This window comes from Humulus lupulus, chromosome 7 (genome assembly GCF_963169125.1).
Source record: "Humulus lupulus chromosome 7, drHumLupu1.1, whole genome shotgun sequence".
NCBI classification, from domain to species: Eukaryota; Viridiplantae; Streptophyta; class Magnoliopsida; order Rosales; family Cannabaceae; genus Humulus; species Humulus lupulus.
Window position 1 is genome coordinate 73,717,980 of NC_084799.1, and position 20,950 is coordinate 73,738,929.

Here is a 20,950-nt window from a genome sequence, read left to right on the forward strand (position 1 = left end):
TGTTACCAATGTTAATTTAATTTAATTTTTTATGTGCATTCTTTTACTGTAATTGTTGCGTTGATTTTGAAACCAGGGGCAATGACAACATATTTGTAATGTCCTCTTGTGTGGAAACTTGCGACAGTTAAAAACTGTCACCATAGACAACCAATCACGACACATAATAATTGTCGGCATTGCCAGCAACATCGACATCTATTAACTGTCGGCGTAGCCAACAACGACGGCAACTATTAACTGTCGGCTTAGCCAGCAACGACGACACCTAATAACTGTCGGTGTAGCCAGCAACGGCGACACCTAATAACTGTCGGCGTAGCTACCCTATGCCGGCATAGGCAAATACAACAGTTAGTCGACTGTCGTCGTTGCTCAATAGCGACAGTTAAAAATTGTCGGGAAATCCCGTTTTTGTAGTAATGCTATTCAAAGATACCAATAAACAAAAAAAATGAAAAACTTAACAAAATATAAAGAAAAATATACTAAAAAATATTCTATCTAAATAAATAATATAGTGGAACCTAAAGAAAACACATAATTTAATATCGATACCCAATTAAATCTTTAAACCTGAAGTTAAATTTTAAAAAAAATTGAAAAAGTTAACAAAATACAAAGAAAAATATGATAAAAAAAATTCTAACTAAATAAATAATAAAGTAGAACATCAAGAGAACACATAATTTAATATATATATATACCAATTTAAATCCTTAAACCTGGAATTAAATTTTAAAATTTTATTTTGAAAAAAGTTAATAAAATATACTAAAAATATTCTAACTAAATAAATAACAAAGTGGAACCTAAATATAAAATATATAATTTAATATATACATATATATATATATAAATATACCTATTTAAACCCATAAACCCGAAATTAAATTTTTAAAAAAAATTGAAAAAGATAACAAAAAAAATAAAGAAATTATAATAAAAATATTCTAAGAAAATAAAATACTAAAATACTAAATTTAAGCCTAAAACAATCACATAATCATCAATATATAAATAACAAAAATAAAAAAAAATAATATGAAATATAATCAATTTTTAAAAAAAAATCACAAAAAATTAATAGAAATGCACTTATTTGTGGTAATGTGAGATATTGAAGTAGCAAACCACAAAACACTAAGAAGTTTTTAAGGTTTTCTAACTATAATCTTCAAGAATCTAAAATCTACACATTTAAAAAAAAAAAAACTATGTATAATGTTCAAAAACATAAATAACTCTTGATTTTAACCTAAAAATTGAAAAAAAAAAAAAAAAAAAAAACCAACCTAGAATTGACAATTCTAGCCGGCACCGCTGCTGGGAGAGGGAAAAACGCAGAGAAAATGTTAAGGGAGCTAGGGCTCTAGGACAATGTGGGAGGTTAAGTTCTGGGCCGGGGCATTAGCGTTAGTGCCTAACTGATGCTAATGACGCTCTCAACAGCGTCACATCCCCACTGATGCAAACGTTCCCACTTAACAGAGTCAGTGTTACAACTGACGCAAATATCATTTTATCTGTGGTAGTTTCCAACTGCCACAAATGTTGAATCTTAATCAACTGACTGACGTGTTTGGTTGATACAAAATGAGTATTTTGTTGTAGTGCATTCTCAATCAATCCATAAGTAATAACACTAACCAAACCCAAAAACATTCCAATTCAAATGCTATTCAATTTCAATTTGATTTAATTAAAATCTTATTTGTTGTGCATAAATACCATAACACCCTAATATGTGCATAAATAAATAAAGAAGTTTAGATTTTTTTAATTTAGATTAATTAATATCTGATTTATTGTTTTAATTTTTATATTTTTATTAAATTATTTTCATTATTCGGGAGGCATTTTAATGGATTTTCAACAATTTCTATGGTTCAGGTATTTCATTAAGCACAAAAATTTGTGCGGCAAAAAACTACAAGTGTCATAATTGGTTAGTAAAGTATCCTCTTTGTCCTATATATATAATTTTGGATAATGATCGGTCCTCGTATTCAAATGGTTTTATTTACTGTTCATATTTATTAATTTTATATGTACTTCTTGTTTTATGCTTACATGTATAAAAATCCATTATATCCCATATATACACTCAAAAATATAAAGGGGAATCTACTCTAACGAGATTCTCATAAGTTGCTTTTGTTTTAATTATAATTCCAAAACTTTGTACGTGTACTTCAGTAGCTAGCTCTGGAAAAGCACAAGCATATACCAGGACGCAACAACGTATACCAGCCAAAGCATTACTAATCATATAATTAAATTTGAGTAATGAAACATGTTGTGTTTAATTAGAGACTTACCTATAACATTAACAAGCCTTTGTTGATTTATCCGTCCTGATAAATAAGAATGTTCAGTAAATGTTGTTTAAAGTGATTGCGATTTCTCAACCAAAAGGATATTTAAAATTATTTATTATAGTGTCACTGTCAGCTTTAAATTCATCAGTTGCACATGGTTATTATCAAATTGAAGACTACAATTCCTAGAATGAAATTTGTTAGCTGTATAACTAAATGTTTGTACAGATATTTTCGTTATACATATAAGAAGAAAGTAAGAAACTGAAATTATTTATATTACAATAGGATTAGGATTGGAGTTCACGTTTGGGACGACTCACATTAATTGGAAAAGTTACAATTTGATAGGAAAATACTATTAGGATTAAGGTTCCATCTTAAAACAAACCAGTATTAAGTGGAGTAACTATTTTCTCTATAAAGATATTGTTGTTCTCATATATTTTTCATGTGGAACTTTTTTCATATTTAATAATTTAGGGTAAATATTAATTCTACTACCAAAAGATATAGTTTCCAACAACTCAAAACTAGCTCAATTTTGTTTAATTGGAATTCGTCTAAATCGGGTAAGGGTATGTACACATTTTTGTCTACCAAATTTTCACACTAACACGAAATATCTGTTTAATATATAATGAATTCTACTAACTATTTTATATCCCATAGGAAGGACAGAAAATTAATTTAGTAAGGGTAAATAAATGGCATGTTAATATTGAAAATTTGCCTTGTTTTTATACAGTGGCTGCGGCCTGGATCATGTCTGGCCGCGGCCTCCAAGTCAGAGAGTAGTGGCTGCGGCCAGGATTGTAAGTGGTCGTGGCCTGTGCCCATGTCTCAATATGCGTTTTGGATGTCTCGATATTTTTGAGTTTCATATTAGAAAATTAGTGTTGACGGGATTTACTGATGTGGTTGGTTCTCTTATTAGAGGTATATTTACCCATTTTGTTCAGAGAGTTTGAGATCGAATCAGATAGTGCATTTTGTAATTGAGAAAGATTTTTAGAGAGAGAGAAATTAGTTCTTGGGAACTAATCTCTAGAGTTTAGTTTGTAACTTTCTTCTAATTGTTCTTGATACACAATTGGGGTTTGAGAGTGGTTCTTTAGATCTCTGTACACTACATTGGTGGTTATAATATCTTATATTTTCATAGTGAATTCGTCTAAGGCTTTATCCTGCCTTGGATGTAGATAGCAAAAACACTTTGCTTTTGTCTACTGAACCAAGTAAACTTGGTGTTGTGTGTATATGTTTTTGTTCTGATTTATTGTGTTCATCTTTCATTTTTTGTGGTTAGGTTTAATCCTAATAGCTAAAATATTGTACAAAATTTAATTAATACTTTGAAGTTGTTCCAATGTGACTTTATAATTATTATAAGCAGTCTGTATTAAATGAATGTGATTAGTCAATGGTCATTATCCTGTAAAATTTTGGTGCATATGTTGTACATATTATTAAAAAGCACATTGGTGATGAATTCTTGTATGAATTATTAATGAATTCGTAATAAGAGTTATGTGTAATTATATATGCACCCACGAACCTTCTAAATAGTTCTTATTATAAAACAATTAAATAAAAAAATATATGACATGAGAATTGAGATTGGTGATAAACGCAATAATATAAAATCCCAGCTACAGCTACAGAAACTGCGCTCGCCCACTTCCTTGGGAGATACACTGAGTCAGATAGAGACAAGGTGAAGAACAAGAAGGCGATAAATCTGGAGCAGCCAGGGACGTTAAAATCTAGGGCTAGCTCATGTCATGTCTCATGTACATGTTTGAGCTATAATGATATCATGGCATTGCAAGTATATATATATATATATATATATATATATAGACGTATTTTCATCTCTCTTGTATACTCTACAATCTTACCACCTTTTTCATCTCCTTAATTTGTCCAACTTCTCATAATTATTAATCATGGTAAGTGAATTCACAAAACCATATTTCTCTTTATTATAATTCTAATTAATATATTTATATATATTATGTATTTAATTGATAACATAAGTGTTGTTATACACTCAGGGGGAATTAGAGGAGGCTAAGGTAGGTGATGACAAGTACGAGTCCCAAGACAAAGGAAAAGGAGGATTCAATGCTTGCAAATTCATATTCGGTAATTAAACAAGTTAACAAATAGTATCTACATTTGTATAATTAAAATATAGTGTTGCTATATCCCTGATTAAGATGTGCAATCATGCGGCATATTAATTATCATCATTATAAGGTATCCAAACATTTTAGAGAGTGGTATATTATTATGAGTAATGATATGTGCACTCAAAATATACACCCCAACATTATACACAGTGATGTGGCAGTTTAGTCTGGTCAATCACATTTATTAAAACTGAGACCAACTGTTTTAAAAAGTAGTGACGCGTTATTCTGTGTAATATTTGAGTGCATATTTTGAGTGCACATATCATTACTCTATTATTATTGATATAATTTAGTAAAGCAAATCATTTAAATTTTAAATTAATATAAATTTAAATATGTAAATCTCGATATTTATATGCACCAATAGCAATATAAGATATTGGATATTTTAAGGTATTCTTTAGCATTTTTCTATAATTTAATATCAAATCTCATTTATTTAAATTAAAATAAAATATATAGATGGAATTTGATATGAAATTATACCAATCTCCGAGTACTGCAAGTTTTTTGTAGCAATATTTTTATATACTATTGTAATCTAAACTCTTTATAATTTTGTGTACAGTGTTGGCAGCATTTGAGAACATGGGGTTCATTGCAAACATGGTGAGTTTGGTCATGTACTTCGTAGGAGTGATGTATTTCGACATCGCAGGCGCTTCCAACACTCTTACTAATCTCATGGGAACCACTTTCTTGCTCTCCCTAGTTGGTGGTTTCATTTCAGACACATACTTAAGCAGATTATCAACTTGTCTAATCTTTGGAGCACTTGAAATTCTGGTATATTTATCTATATATATACACTAATAAGATATATCATTAATCTTCTATACATATACTAAAGTTTTATTATAAAATACAATATGCAGGCTTTGGTGCTTATGACGATTCAAGCAGGCACACACCATTTGCAACCAGAAGTAGGTAGTGGTGTGAAAGGTGGTGTAGCAGTCTTGTTCTATGGATCATTGTACTTGTTAGCATTAGGTTCAGGCGGCGTTAGAGGGTCTCTTCCGCCATTAGGCGCTGACCAATTCGATGACCATAATCCCAAAGAGGCAAAGGGTCTTGCCACCTTCTTCAATTGGTTTTTGCTTAGTATAACAGTTGGAGCAACCATAGGAGTCACAGTCATTGTGTATATGAACACTGAAGTAGGGTGGCAATGGGGCTTTATGATATCAACTTTTGCTGCCTTTCTTGGGTTTATTGTGCTTGCTTTTGGCAAGCCATATTATCGCCTCCGACCCGCAGGAGAAAGTCCTCTTTTGAGTATCATTAAGGTCTCTCTTCTTGTCATTATATCTTATACATATATATACAATATAGAAGCTCATTTTGGTTTGTCTTTTTATTGTATTAAAGGTCATTGTTGTGTCAATTAAAAACCGAGGCTTGTCAATACCAGAGAACCCAACTGAACTATATGAGATCAAAGACAAAGATTCATTATCCACAAAAGAGAATCTTTCGCACACCAACCAATTCAGGTGAACATATATATAAAGATCACCGCATATAATTATATATTTCCCGTTTGAAAAAGTTCAACAAGTACTAATCTAATTATATTGACATATATAACATAAATCAAATTCAAACCCCAGGTGTCTAGACAAAGCTGCCATACTACCAAACAACTCAGAGCCAGGACCGTGGAATGTCTGCTCTGTAACACAAGTCGAAGAAGTCAAAATCCTAACAAGAATGCTGCCCATTCTAGCCAGCACCATCCTGATGAACACTTGCTTAGCCCAACTGCAAACATTCTCAGTAGAACAAGGATCCTTATTCATGGACCGCCATATCGGCTCGAAAGAGATCCCAGCCCCATCAGTGCCTATAATCCCCTTAGTCTTCATGTCCATTCTCCTACCCATGTACGAGTACATCTTCGTTCCTTTCGCCAGAAAGATCACAGGCAATCCTACAGGCATAACCCAGCTCCAAAGGGTCGGAGTTGGGCTTGTGCTCTCCGCAGTATCCATGACCGTGGCTGGCCTCGTTGAGATGAAGAGACGAAACCAAGCTCATAGGGACCCACTAAATCCAATAAGCATATTTTGGTTGTCGTTTCAGTATGGTATATTTGGAATAGCTGACATGTTTACTCTGGTGGGGTTGCTTGAATTTTTCTACAAAGAAGCTCCAGCCAGCATGAAATCTCTTTCGACGTCGTTTACGTGGCTTACGTTGTCGTTTGGCTACTTCTTGAGTACCATCTTTGTTAATGTTATAAACGCCGTGACCAAAAGAGTAACACCTAGTAAACAACAATGGCTACGTGGTTTGGATCTTAACTCGAGCAATTTGCACCTGTTTTATTGGTTCTTGGCTATACTTAGTTGCCTCAACTTCTTTCTCTACCTTTGGGCTGCCGTTTGGTACAAGTACAAGTCAGAAGAAGAACATGATCAAACGACATCGTTTGATGAGACCACTATGAACAGCCGAGTGCCTATGCTTTCGAATGCTGCACCCTCTGCTTTGGACCAAACGGAACAAAGTGGGAAAGAGAAAGACGCCAATTGATGACTTCAGTTCATGGTTAGAGAAAGAGACAACAAATAAACAAAGGAAAGCTTATTACTATTAAAAGGAAATGTCTAATACAATTGAGGGGTATAACTAGTACATCTACATCTTTGGTTTTTAAATATGTTAATTGGGGTTTGGTGAATGCGTTTTTATATATTAATAAATAATAAATAGAGATAAGGTGGGTACTATTTTCGCCTTTTTTTATATTTAAATTTTTTTTGTTGCGGCATCCGCTCAGTTCTTTGTTACTTTTGCATAAGAATCAATATGATTTTCCTTCGGGCCGTAATTTGTTTTTTTGAATGAAGATTCCCTGGTCAAAATGGGCTATCCTAAATGTCTTCCTAAGAATTTTACGCCGCATTTTAAAAATTTAAAATCAAAATCTGTTGACTAGTGTTAACATATTGTTCATTAGTCTCTCTCTTTGCAGTTTTTATCAATTGAAAAACTTTTGGGGGGTGGGGGTGGTACGTCCTTGAGATATTCAAAAGAGATTATGACCCCTTTATTAGATAGTATTAATTCAAATAAATCAATACATAAATAAATAAGAATAAAATATAAAAGATTGAGAATTATTATTTGTAGTAAGTTATTACTTAATTTGATGAAAAATAAAATAGAATTTTTAATCTTGTTTTTGTAACCCAGAAACATAATTGAATGTCTTAGACTTGGCAACTCTGGTTTGTTAGAAATAAGCTCAAAATTGGTGGTAGAGGTCCAAATGCTACTGATTTACTTGGCTGGTGTGCCAAATTCTGTCATGAGTTCAAAGAAACGCACTTTTATGTTCGATCCTCTGAGTCCCAGAGTAAAGCAAGATGTCAAGATAAATAGGGATGCTGGTGTTAGGCTCAACAAAAATTCTTGTGGAGTGGTAGTTGTAGTTAGAAGCAACATTTATTCTTCTCAGGCCTTATGATAGCCTAGCTGTTGAATTGCTTGCAATGAAAGAAGACTTGCTGCTAGGCAGTGAATTGGAGATGCATAATTTTTCTATTGAAACTGATTGTGTGAATGCTATTTCTTTACTCTATAATAACAACAGTTAATGTGTAGGCATGGAGAGCATTGTTTGGGGAATTAAAAACATCACCCCAAACATGGTTTTCGTGGTTTTTGTTTAGCCAAGTATGCTCTTGACAATGGAGCTAGTGCTAAGTAGAATGGGAATCTTCCCTGTGTTGCTCACCAAAAAAAAAAAAATCACTGAATCATACTTTTTTTTAAAAAAAATATTTTTTAAAAGACATGGTTTTAAAAAATGAAATAAAATAATAATGTATATTACAAGTGATATATTTTTTTAAAAAAATCAATGATACTATAATAACAAATGTTGCATATAAATAAGGATATTAGCAGCAAAACTACCTAAGCTTTTATAAATGTAATACATAAATACTTAAGTAACTTTTTTAACAACAAAATTGCCCAATCCCCCTTAAATAGTACTTCCATAATGACTACCCATTTGTTAATTCCGTTAAATTAGCTGGTGTGGCTATCTAAACATAGATGTGTCACTTATTTGGCATAAAATAAATTAAAATTAAAATATACTTAAACTAAAATATAGTTAAGAAATAAAAACTAATAAAAACTATAATTCCAAACTTTAATAAATTAAATTCTTTAATATATTAAATCTTATTTATTAATCTCAATATTATAATACTAAAAATTTGGGACTGCACTATTATAATCATGCACGAAGCCATGTTAAGGCCAGGTGGGGAATTCCCACCAAAACTTGTATATATAACATATATATTATATAGATTAATATTTTTATTGTATAGTAGTTTATAAAAGAAATTAAATTGTACCTCTACAAATTATATATTTCTTTTTGCACTACAAGAAATGAAGCTGTAAATAGACGGAGATGACATGCCATCACTGAAAATTCATCACAGTAGAATCGTCTATGTTGGTACCTAGCTATAGCAATGACATTAGTGTGTCGTCGCTAAAAGTAAACCCTACAACAACGATAGTATCATCACCATAAGATTCAGCATGCCTTTCTATTCTAACCTATTGCGATGACATTGTCATCATTGTATGTTTTTGTTATTTTTTTAAAAAAAATTAATTTTTTGGCTTACACCGACGACAAAACGCATGAATTTGAGCCTTCTGCGACCACTATTGTCATCGCTAAATTGGGTCCAACAATTATTTTAAATATAATTGTTAATTTTTATATAAAGTAGTTGTTTTTGTTAAAAAATAATTTAACAAAAATTTAAAAATAAAGTCATATTAATTAATAATTGAAATTCAAATACATAAAATTAATTCCAATTAATATTGAAAACATAGAATACAATTAATATTTACTAGCATATATATATATATAATCTAATCATTGGCAAAATGGGGGGGCGGGGCGGGGCGGGGCGGCGACCCAACGGGCCCCATCTTTACCCCGGTAAAAACGGGGTGGAATTCGGGGCGGGGCGCCGCCCCGCCCCGCTATGAATTTAAGCGGGACGGGGCAGCCCCAACCCACTAGGAATTTAAACGGGGCGGGGCTGCCCCGCCTCAATTTTTTATTTTTTTTTTATACTCTAACTCAATTATCTCATGCTACTTATATACATAGTACGTAAAATTGACATTTTATACGTGGTTTAGAATATTTTTAATTCTATATAGACTAGAAAGAATTATAAATATTGAAAAATATGTTTTATATAATTCATCCTTATTCTTGTATTTATTCTGTAAATGTTAAAATAAAAAAACAAAATATAATATTTGATAGTGTAGTTGATACCAAGTGTAAAATATAAAGATTACAATAAAAAATAATATTTAGGCTTGGGGAAAATTCTAAAATTATAATTTAATGTTTCTTAAAAAAAAAAGTTAAATGAGGCAAATGGGGCAGGGCAGACCCGCCCCGATTAAGCCGGAGCGGGGCGACCCGCCCCGCTCCAAGAAACTAATCGGGGCGGGGCGGGGCGGGGCGGGGCAAAATTTTCGCAGGGCGGGGCGGGGCAGACCCGCCCCATTTACATCAAAGTTGGTCTAGTTGTCATTATTATAGCATATATAAACATATATTAGAGAAATAATAAAATAATAAATAAATCTCACTTAAATATTAAATCATATCAATTTAATTACCTTCTTATGTCATACTGCAGCATAAGTTGTTGATCCATGAAGATTGGGTGCTTCAATTTTGCTCTATTTTCAGCATTTATCTTCGACTGTTGCATATGTTTCTCAATGGTGAAAATATCAACGAATTTCTGCCAAGTCTAAATGCACATCCCTTTAGGTGGAGTCCCGCCAATGTGAAGAAAATATCTCTTATGTACAAATATATATTACCAAATTCATAACATTAAATAATAAAAAATAAACAACCTAAGGAAATAAAAAAAAAAACAGTCCAAAACTCCAATAGCCTCCACCGATACTTGATTGCAGCAAAATAAAACAGATAAAAAATTATTAAAAATCAATAAAAACTTTTAATACCTGGTTTTGTGTTGTTAATCCTTGCAAACACAATGTTACTTTCATTTATTGTTAACCCTTCAAGAGACAAAACATAGAAGAAAAAAATACATAATTGGGCAATGGAAAAGAAAAAAATTAAGAAAACCCATGAGTTACAATGCTTTTAAATTTCTTCCTTGCTTGAGAGGTGCTGGAAAATGGAGTTGAAGGCTTGAGGAGGCCACGCTAGAATCAATGGATTGAGGGAAAGGGTGGGTCAGTCGGCAAAAAAGTGGAGAAATGAGGAAAGCAGTGGGGGTGTGAGGTAATGGGGTCTCGGTAATAAAGAGGGGGTCGTCGTGATTGGGTCTCGACACTAGAGTACGATTGGAATCGTAGAAGGGAGAAGAGACTTTTGGGGAACGACGCAAATGAAGAAGAAAATTATGGATTTTTAGATTTATTCACAAACCCTATCACAATAGGTCATTAAGTGTCGTCGCTATTGATCTATACAATGTTGTCTCATTGATCAAAATTAATTAAATAAATATAATATATAATATTGCAAATACATGTTTTCACTGTAGACATTTCACAATATTTGCCAGGCAGTTGGGCTGCCAATTTATTCAGTACTTATAATCACGACTTGTCGTTGCTATTGATTAAATATTTATCAGGGTTTTGCCACTCATGTACCAAAATTCCCACAAAAAATTTCAGGCCCTACAGCGACCATATGTCGTTGCTCAAGCTGCTGCTATTAAGTTAGATATTTATCAGGGTTTTCTCTCTACCACACCTAGTAGCTTGCCAAAATTATCAAACCCTATAGAACGACATGTATTCATTATAAGGATTTTATAAACGTAAATAAAAAGTAAGTGATAATCTACTAAATTTCGTGGTTTTAGGTTGTCTACGGAGACGACATACATGTTGTCACTATAGATGTTATTGTAGAATACTTCATTTTTTGTAGTGTTGAGAAACACAAGGCGTGTTTAGATGTCAAATTGTAATTACATATGAATTCCTAATATTATATTTGGTAAGACATTTAGTAGTTACATAGTAAAATATAATATTATGTAATAATTATTATCTAAAATTGATAGTATTTAGTAATTACATCCTGTAACTACCCACAATTCTTATGGGGCCATGAGAATTCGAGAGTGTAATTGATGCACTTCAATTACCTACAATGAGATGGTTAATGTGTAATTACGTGGTGTTGTACCCTAATTTCAGCTCGAGTTCATTCACCCAACTCGGGTACAACTGACAGATAAATACGCGGAAAAATAACCAAATAGGATATCTGATTGTTATCCATGTGGACAGCTCGAGATTCATAATAGTCAGACCTAGTGTTAGGCGTCCTGACTTTACCACGAACTAAGAATCCAATAGTTTTCATAGCGCAAGCTCATGAGAGATATGCAGCTCGTGGTGATTAAGATATAACGCATACTAAAGGATCCCCAAAGATTCAGGATTTGTTTATACACTTATTCATGACCAGGCTGTCATATTTATTATCCGAGATAGCAAGAACATATTTATTTTGTTATCGAATCATATCCCAACATAAATGGGAATGATTTGGGTTAAATATAGACATTATGTAATTACGCGATGGACTGACGCAGTTACCCAAACTTGTTCATGGAATTCCCCTATAAATACTGGGAATATTGAACAGGGGAGGAGAGGATTATTCTGTATTACCGAAACTCAGCCAAAATAGAGAGGGAAACAGCAATAATATGGACTCGTGGACTAGGTGGATTTTAACTACCAAACCACGTAAAAGTTTTGCGTTCTTGAGTATATTCTTGTTATTTTCGTTACGGTTTACCATCAAGCACTAATCTGCCCTTATTATTTCTTAGTACACTGTTGGCGAAAAACTGCGTCAACATTTTGGTGCTTTCATTGAGAGAAAATTAGTGTTTCACCAAAATCCCAAAAAATTTCCATCATGGTGCGCACTCACTCAGTGCACGATAATGAGATAGAACAGGTCGGTGGCTAGGAGGTCCATCATACTGCTGTTCCAAACGAACGTGGCCCTAAGATTCAGCAACGTCCGGGAAAACAACCAACAAGTCAAGGTGACACTGGGAGTTCAGCATCATTACTGCCAAACCCAAACCCAGGCTATCTAACTTCCATCGAGAGGGAGAACATGCAATTGAGAAGCCATCTCGCTAGGGAAAACAAGCAGATTGGGGAGGTTTTGGCTCGGTTACCCCCTCTTGCAACCGACGTTAATGTCGGAAAGAGGCAAAGTGGGTCTCATAAGTCCCACAGGAATAATCGATCCAAATCAAGTCGATCAGTCGGAACTGCCACTCCAAGTTCTGTACCTGCGAGGCGAGATCACCAGAATGCTCGACCCAGCAACCATCACAGGGGCCGTTAGCATATCGGTCGGTTAATTAGGACTACAACCCCAAGTTCGGTGCCTTCTTCAAAGGTCCCCAAGAATGCCCATGACAATCCACGAGGAGGGGCTGGGACAGGCTCACGAAGACAAAATGCTCCAAAAAATCCTCCTATGTCGTGTCGTGATCGGATCACCAAGCACAAAGACCGAGAGATATTGGAGTAGAACAGAGGCTGGCTAATTTAATCTGTCCTGGTGGAACGAGGATAGCCTCACCAATAAGGCATCCCTCGTCACCTATAAGACATCTAACACCACCTCATCCTCAACGGGATATTCCAGCTCATGGAGACAGTAGGAGAAATCCTCCCCCATTTGCCAATACTTACATCCCATGAACACGTGTCCATAATCCAAATGGGAGTTACTATACTGAAAGCCATCGTAGCGGAAGGTCCGAGAGCGACCTAAGGAATCATTTGAGTTCAGCGCAGAGCCCTTGGTATGACCCGCAACCCGATTTGCAAGATCGTATGAACTCACAGAGAAGGTATCCAGCTCGAGATGAAGATATTAGCTATACACGACAAGAGGGAGGTTCGTCCATAGTACGTGATAAAGGGAATGCCCCGCAAAACCAAGCTCGAGCTTGGAGGGACAATAACTCATCAAACGCATACGATAGGATGAGAGCTGTTGAACAACCCCCAGTTAACCTAGGGACTAGGGACTAAGGACCAAACCCTCGAAAGACTAGCTTTGGTGGAAGAGCAAATGAAGAGGCTTTTGTCTGGAAAAGAAAAGGATGATTGCGACTCAAATGAGGAGCTCAAACCTTTCACTCCAAATATTGCGGCGGCCACATATCCGGTAGGCTTTAGAATGCCACACCTATAAAATTTGATGGAGACGGGGATCCGTCAGATCACCTCGGAATGTTTAACACCATGATAATGACTCACAATGTTGGGCTCGATCTAAGGTGTATTTTGTTCCCTGCAACTCTGGTCGAGCTAGCTAGGCAATTTTTTAAACAATACAAGAGACATTCCATAAGCTCGTGGAAGAAGTTTTCTTCTGATTTCAAAAAAGCATTCTGAGCTTCACAGGCAGCTTAGGTTGAGGCTGACTCATTAGCTAACGTAAAGTTGCAACTTGGCGAGACGTTGAAGGTATATCTGAGTAGATTTTCCAATGTTGTTGCACGAGCTAGGGATGCTGATGACAACTCCAAACTCATGGCAATGAGGACAGGAATCCTTGTCGAGGGCGACCTTTGGCGAGAACTTCAAAGAAAAGCGTGGATGAATTCCTAGCTCGGGCTCAAGAGTGGATAAATCTCGAGGAGGCGCGAGCTTCTGTTGTAGGAACCAGCCAGACCCCTACCGAACCCATTGGAGCGATAACGGATGCGGCAGCCACGACCCAAACCGTTACCCAGAATAACCAAGGGGAATAACAAAAGAAAAGGGAATGGTGAACCTGACCAGAGCCGGATGAAAAAAAAAACAAGCCCACAGAGAAGTTCAAGCCTATCTACGCCACGTATAATAACCTAACAGACACACGTGAGCACATTTTTCTGGCCAATTCTAGTCACCTTCCATGGAAGAAGCCATAATCATTAAAGAACCAAAGGGCGAAGATAGATCCCTCAAAATTCTGCCAGTTCCAAAATGACATCGGTCATAACATTGATGATTGCCGGCAGCTGAAGGATGAGATTGAAACTCTCATTAGGGCAGGACCTTTGGCCCAGTATGCTTGAAATCGGGTGAATCCGAGTCAGCCCGCTGGGCAGAATCCGCTACCTATTTAGGAAGCTCCGACAAGCCAACCCAGAGCTCAAGCAAATCAGGTTGACCCTCCTCCGATAGTAGGGGAGATATAACCACCATTGCGGAAGGACCTCATTTGGCGGGCACAAGCAGCGAGGACCAAAAGAGGTACATTAACAAACTGAAGTCTCATAACGGGGTGGAGTTCGTCCCGGAGCAACGGTTATCAAAACAGCAGCGATTGAAAAAGCAACCAATCATTTTCACGGAAGAGGATGCTAACCACGTCCAATTCCCACATAACAATCCGCTGGTGGTAACCGTTCAGCTCGCCAACCAAAGGGTCCGAAGAACACTAGTGGATAATGGAAGTTCTGTGAATCTACTTTTCAGGTCCACCCTGGAAAAAATGGGGTTATCCATAACTGATTTGAAGGCGACTTCGATGACTCTATATGAGTTTTCGGGTGAGGGATCAATAGCCATCGGGATGATCGGATTGGTGGTGACATGGGGAGAAGAGTCACGAACTATTTCCAAATTACTCGAGTTCATGGTAATCGATTGTCCAGCTACATACGACGCGATTTTGGGCCGACCTGCGCTGATGGAATTTGAAGCCATAACCTCTATCCGCCACCTGGCAATGAAATTCCCCTCAGCTGCGGGAATATGCACAGTTAAAGGTGATTAGCTCGCTGCCAGGCAATGCTATAGCATTTCTATTAAGGGAAAATCACAACCCAGGAAACAAGTGATGGTCATAAATGACGGAGATGAGGAGTTCCAGGAAGTAGAAGTTACTCATGGGACGGAAGAACCTCATCAAAAAGAGGATAGTGAGGTTGCCCAACGCGACGACATTGACCCATGGGTAAGCGAAGATAGATCAGAGCTCAAATCCATAGAAGATCTTGAGGAAGTAAAAATCGATCCCAAAGAAGTTTCAAGAGTCGTAAAGATTGGAAAGAACCTTGACGAAAAAAGGAAGAAGGAGCTGGTTGATTTCTTACAGAAAAACCTGGATGTCTTCGCGTGGTCGCATGAAGATATGGTGGAAATAAGTTCAAATATAATAATGCACACCTTAAATTTGGACAAGAATGTGCTTGCAAAATCCCAAAAACGGAGACGTTTGGGAACGGTCCGAGCTGAAGCCCTTGAGGAAGAAGTAGCTCAGTTATTAAAATGTGGGTTTATCCGGGAGGCAAAATACCCAATCTGGGTTGCCAATCCTGTGCTGGTCCCGAAGCCGAACAAGAAGTGGAGAACCTGTATCGACTTCTCCGATCTAAATAAAGTTTGTCCCAAGGACTGTTTCCCACTACCAAGGATTGACCAGTTGGTAGATGCCATGGCAAGTCACGAGCTCATGTCCTTCATGGACGCGTACTCTGGATATAACCAGATCGCGATGAATCCTGCGGACCGGGAACATACTAGTTTCCTGACCAAACATAACGTATACTGTTACAAAGTTATGCCATTCGGATTGAAGAATGTCGGGGCTACATACCATCGCTTGGTCAACAAAATGCCCACTGGCCAGATCAGGAGAAATATGGAGGTGCATGTCGATGACATTCTTGTCAAGTCAAAGACTGCCAATAACCATGTGTCCGATCTAGAAGAATGTTTTGGAATATTAAGGAGATATGACATGAAGCTCAATCCCCAGAAATGTACTTTTGGAGTGGCATCTGGAAAATTCCTGGGGTTCATAGTCAACACGAGGGGAATAGAGGCGAATCCTGAGAAAATCAGATCGTTGTTAGAAATGCCCTCACCAAGGTCGCGTAAAGACGTTCAAAGCCTAAGTGGAAGGGTGGCGGCTTTGAATCGATTCATTTCAAAATCCACTGACAAGTGTCTGCCATTCTATAACTTGCTCAGAGGAAACAAGAAATTTGAGTGGATTGAGGAGTGCGAATAGGCATTCCATGGCCTAAAAATGCACCTGGCCAAGCCCCCAGTATTATCTAAACCTATGTCTGGAGAATCTCCGTCCTTTATTTGGTCGTGACAGAGAATGCAGTAAGTGTCGTGTTAGTTCGAGAAGAATACTGTGCTTTAAAACCAGTATATTCTGTAAGCAAGAGACTTCTCGGAGCCGAATCACGATACCCACTAATAAAGAAGTTGGCATTATGCCGGATATTGGCTTCCAGAAAGCTCCGGCCATATTTCCAATCCCATTCACTCAACGTCATAACCGACCAACCTTTAAGGCAGGTTTTGCAAAAACCTGAAACGTCGGGACGTCTTTTAAAATGGGCCATCGAACTTAGCCAGTACGAGATATTGTACATGCCACGGACCTCAATTAAGAGTTAGGCTCTTGCTGACTTTATGGTTGAATGCACCGATTTTCAAGAAGAGCTCTTGAAGGAGCCGATGCAGGAATTATGGAAAATATTTGTTGACGGATTGTCAAACGAGAATGGATCAGGAGCTGGAATCATCTTAATCTCACCATAAGGTCATCAATTTCATACAGCTCTGAGATTCGGATTTGAGGCATCTAACAACGAAGCAGAATTTTAGGCCTTACTAGCAAGGCTGAGGGTGGCGAGAGAGCTCAAGGCGAAAGCCATCATAGCGATTCCCAACTTGTGGTCAATTAGGTATTGGGAGAGTATCAAGCTTGAGGCACAAAGATGGCAGCCTACCTAGCTAAGGTGAAGGGAGAACTATCTGAATTTGAGTACAGCTCTGTTGAATAGATACATCGCAAGCAGATTCTAGCGTTGATGCTTTGACACGACTTGCTACCATAAAAGAGGCTGAGGCATTGAATGTAGTGCCGATGGAGTTCTTGGAGAGCCCGAGTGTGATGGGAGAAATGATAGAGGTCGAAATGATCAACATAAGACCAACTTGGATGACTCCCATAATGGAATATCTCGCAACTAGAAAGTTATTTGATGACAGAAAAGATGCGAGAAAAATACTCTATCAAGCTCCACGGTACATAATAGTAGATGGAACCTTATATTGGCACGGTCATTCGTTGCCTCTCCTGCGATGTGTTCCACTTGAGGAAGCCAAAACCATTTTACAAGAAATACACGAAGGCTTTTGTGGAGATCATGCTGGGGGGGGGGGGGGGGGGGGGGGCAAAACATGGCAATGAAGATACTGAGACAAGGCTATTTTTGGCCCACTTTAACGAAAGACTCGATCTCATATGTTCAGAAGTGCGATAAATGCCAGCTTTTCGCCATATTGCCCAAGCTGTTCCAGTCGAGCTAACGATGATTTCATCCTCGTGTCCATTTGCGGTATGGGGAATCGACCTAATAAGTTCCCTACCTACGAGAAAGGGAGGAGTTTGATGTACGGTGGTGGTGATCGATTACTTCACGAAGTGGGCAGGAGCTAAGCCTCTGGAAACAATCACCTCAAAAAGAGTCCTGGACTTTGTACTGAAGAGTATTATATGTTCATTTGGACTTCCTAAGAAAATCGTGTCAGACAACGAGACGCAATTCGACAGTGATCTCTTCACTGACTTATGTGAAAAATATGGCATCACGAAGAGTTTCTCGTCGGTAGCATACCCACAAGCCAACGGGCAGGGCGAGGCTGTAAACAAAACCCTTAAGGCGAGCCTGAAGAAGAAGTTAGAGGAAGCCAAAGGACTATGGCCTGAACAGCTCCCGCAAGTACTTTGAGCCTACCGAACTTCTCACAGGACCTCCACGGGGCATACTCATTTTTCCTTAACTTTTGGAAGAGAGGCCATGCTTCCAATCGAAGCCATGGTAGCTACTCACAGGCAAAGGACATTTAATCAAGAATAGAATGACGGGCTACTTAACGCATATCTCGATCTGATTGAAGAAAAATGAGAGGAATTGCTGTTACAGCTCACCCATTATCAACAAAAAATCACTCGTTATTTCAATTCTAAAGTTAAGGGGCACAGACTTGGATTGGGCGACCTAGTTCTCCGAAGGGTCTTTTTGGCAAATAAAGACCCCAAGGATGGTGTATTAGGCCCGAATTGGGAGGGACCACACTAGATCATAAAAGTCTTTCATGAAGGAACTTTCAAGATAGCTCGACTAAATGGGGAAGTAGTCCCATGGACCTGGAATGCTCTACACTTGAAAAAGTATTATCAATACTACCACCATAAATGTAAGGCTTATTTATAAAAGCCATTTCGATTAAATAATAGATGGAATATTAAATAACCATTTCTTAGTGTTATTATTGCAAGCTCGTGTTCTCATATTTGTAAAGCAACCAAGAAAATTTATGCATTCTGGTTACTTGGGGGGTACATAACCGAGGTTGGAAAAATTAAAACCTACTCAGATAAGGTCCAAAATTTAGAAGCTTGGAAAAATTGATTATTCAATGGCTTTTTAAAGCTCGAGTTTTCAATAAACCTAGCGCGAACTAAGTTTAAATCATCTAAAACCCTGGATGTAACTAGGTTCAAAATTAAGAAGCTTGGAAAAATTGATTATTCAATGGCTTTTTAAAGCTCTAATTTTCAATAAACCTAGCGCGAACTAAGTTTAAATCGTCTAAAGCCCTGGATGTAACCAGGTCCGAAATTTAGAAGCTTGGAAAAATTTATTATTCAATGGCTTTTTAAAGCTCGAGTTTTCAATAAACCTAGGGTGAACTAAGTTTGAATCATCTAAAAATCTGGATGTCGCCAAGTCCAAAATTTAGAAGCTTGGAAAAATTTATTATTCAATGGCTTTTTAAAGCTCGAGTTTTCAATAAACCTAACGTCAACTAAGTTTAAATCATCTAAAACCTAGATGTAACCAGGTCTGAAACTTAGAAATTTGGAAAAATTAAGTATTCAATGGCCTTTCAAAGCTCGAGTTTTCAATAAACCTAGTACGAACTAACCAGGTTCGAGGCTTGATTCTTAACAGGTACGACGCAAATACGCAAACAAAAACTTGGACATAACCAAGTTTGGTAAATCTATCTCGATCTAAAAGTCGATCCCTAAAATTTCGAATGTACAAGAGTCTAAGGGTTCATAAACATGAGAAGATAATAAAGGAAAGACAAATAGATCACCAGTTGGATATATATTGAAATAAAATAAACAAATATATTGTCACATCGTGGAGATATAACCTCGAGCTAAGCCCTAAGGCAATTGTTTAATAATAAAAGATTGTTAGACAATTACAAAGAAAATCATAAATGAGATCATTGGGCTCCTTCAGCTCGCCCCACCGAAATAACTTCCTTACCATCTCCCTCTGCCGCTCTGGAAGCCTCACCAGTCTCCGAGGGTTCTTGCAAGAACCGAGCCTTGAATTTAGCAAGGTACGGATCCCGCAGCCTGGGCTCCATAAAGGAGAAGTTCCCGTCCTGGTTGAAAGCCCAACAATGGTAAAGCATCTCATCCATGGTTGATGATGAAACTGCCGCTTCCTCCTTGGCTTTAACTTCGACCTCAAGTAATTTCACTTTGAGCTCACCAATCTCGGCCTGAAGCTGTTCAGCATGGTGGTTTGCTTTTGTAGCCTGAGTTTGGGAGGCGGATAATGCGGTCTTTGTGGCCTGCTCGCTTTCTTGGGAAGAGATAAGAGCAGCCCTAGAAACATGCTAAATCTTATGAGCAACTATCAAGGCAGCTTTGGTAGCCTTCTCACTTTCCTGAGCAACATTCAGGGCAGCCTTGGCAATGGCCATCTTGGCTCGGATCTCTTCGTTTCTAGCCTTAGCACGATCTATGCTTCGGTATTGGTCCAGGACGGGCTGCAGAATAACAAACAAGTTCAAATAAAAAAAGGAGGAAGAACACAGTAAACAAAAAAGAATCAGATGTGGGAGAAGAACTCACGGTGAGGTTCATCCCCATGCCAGATTCGAGGACATCCTCCAGGCTACGCTCCTCTATGGCCCTTAGGTCCCTCGCACTGGCTTTATATGTGTGGCCCACCATATGAGTCGTTGTCTCATACACTATACCCCGAAAGGCCTCGGGGATCTTTTCCAGGTTCTGTGACTCAACCGATATTCGGACGATGGGGGCCTCGATTTGAATTACTTGGGGAGGTGGAGGCATGTGTCGAGGGGGTGGAGGAGGAACTTGCCCAACGACGACAGTAGTCACCGGAGCTGGCTCCCGAGCAGAGCTCCTGTCTTTACCCTTGGAGGGGGATTTTGTAGTATCCCCCGTTTTAGGCGTGGCCTTCTTCGTCACCCTGGGCCTCTTCACGACGGGCCCCACTCTGGACTTTTTAGCCTGAGAGGCAA

General features: G+C 37.5%; 1 protein-coding gene across 1 annotated transcript; it reads left to right on the top strand.

The window, feature by feature from the left end:
* The first annotated feature begins 4,140 nt into the window (after nucleotides 1-4,140).
* LOC133791847 (protein NRT1/ PTR FAMILY 4.5-like) lies at nucleotides 4,141-7,057 on the top strand. Its single transcript, XM_062229755.1, has 6 exons — nucleotides 4,141-4,152; nucleotides 4,379-4,469; nucleotides 5,088-5,305; nucleotides 5,395-5,808; nucleotides 5,891-6,015; nucleotides 6,133-7,057. The coding sequence occupies exons 1-6, from the start codon at nucleotides 4,141-4,143 to the stop codon at nucleotides 7,055-7,057; spliced, it is 1,785 nt and encodes a 594-aa protein (XP_062085739.1).
* The last annotated feature ends 13,893 nt before the right edge of the window (nucleotides 7,058-20,950 follow it).

Coding starts and splice junctions, on each gene's coding strand:
- LOC133791847 (XM_062229755.1), top strand. Junction 5,306..5,394: donor TTGGAGCACTTGAAATTCTG/GTATATTTATCT, acceptor TACAATATGCAG/GCTTTGGTGCTTATGACGAT. Junction 6,016..6,132: donor TCGCACACCAACCAATTCAG/GTGAACATATAT, acceptor TTCAAACCCCAG/GTGTCTAGACAAAGCTGCCA.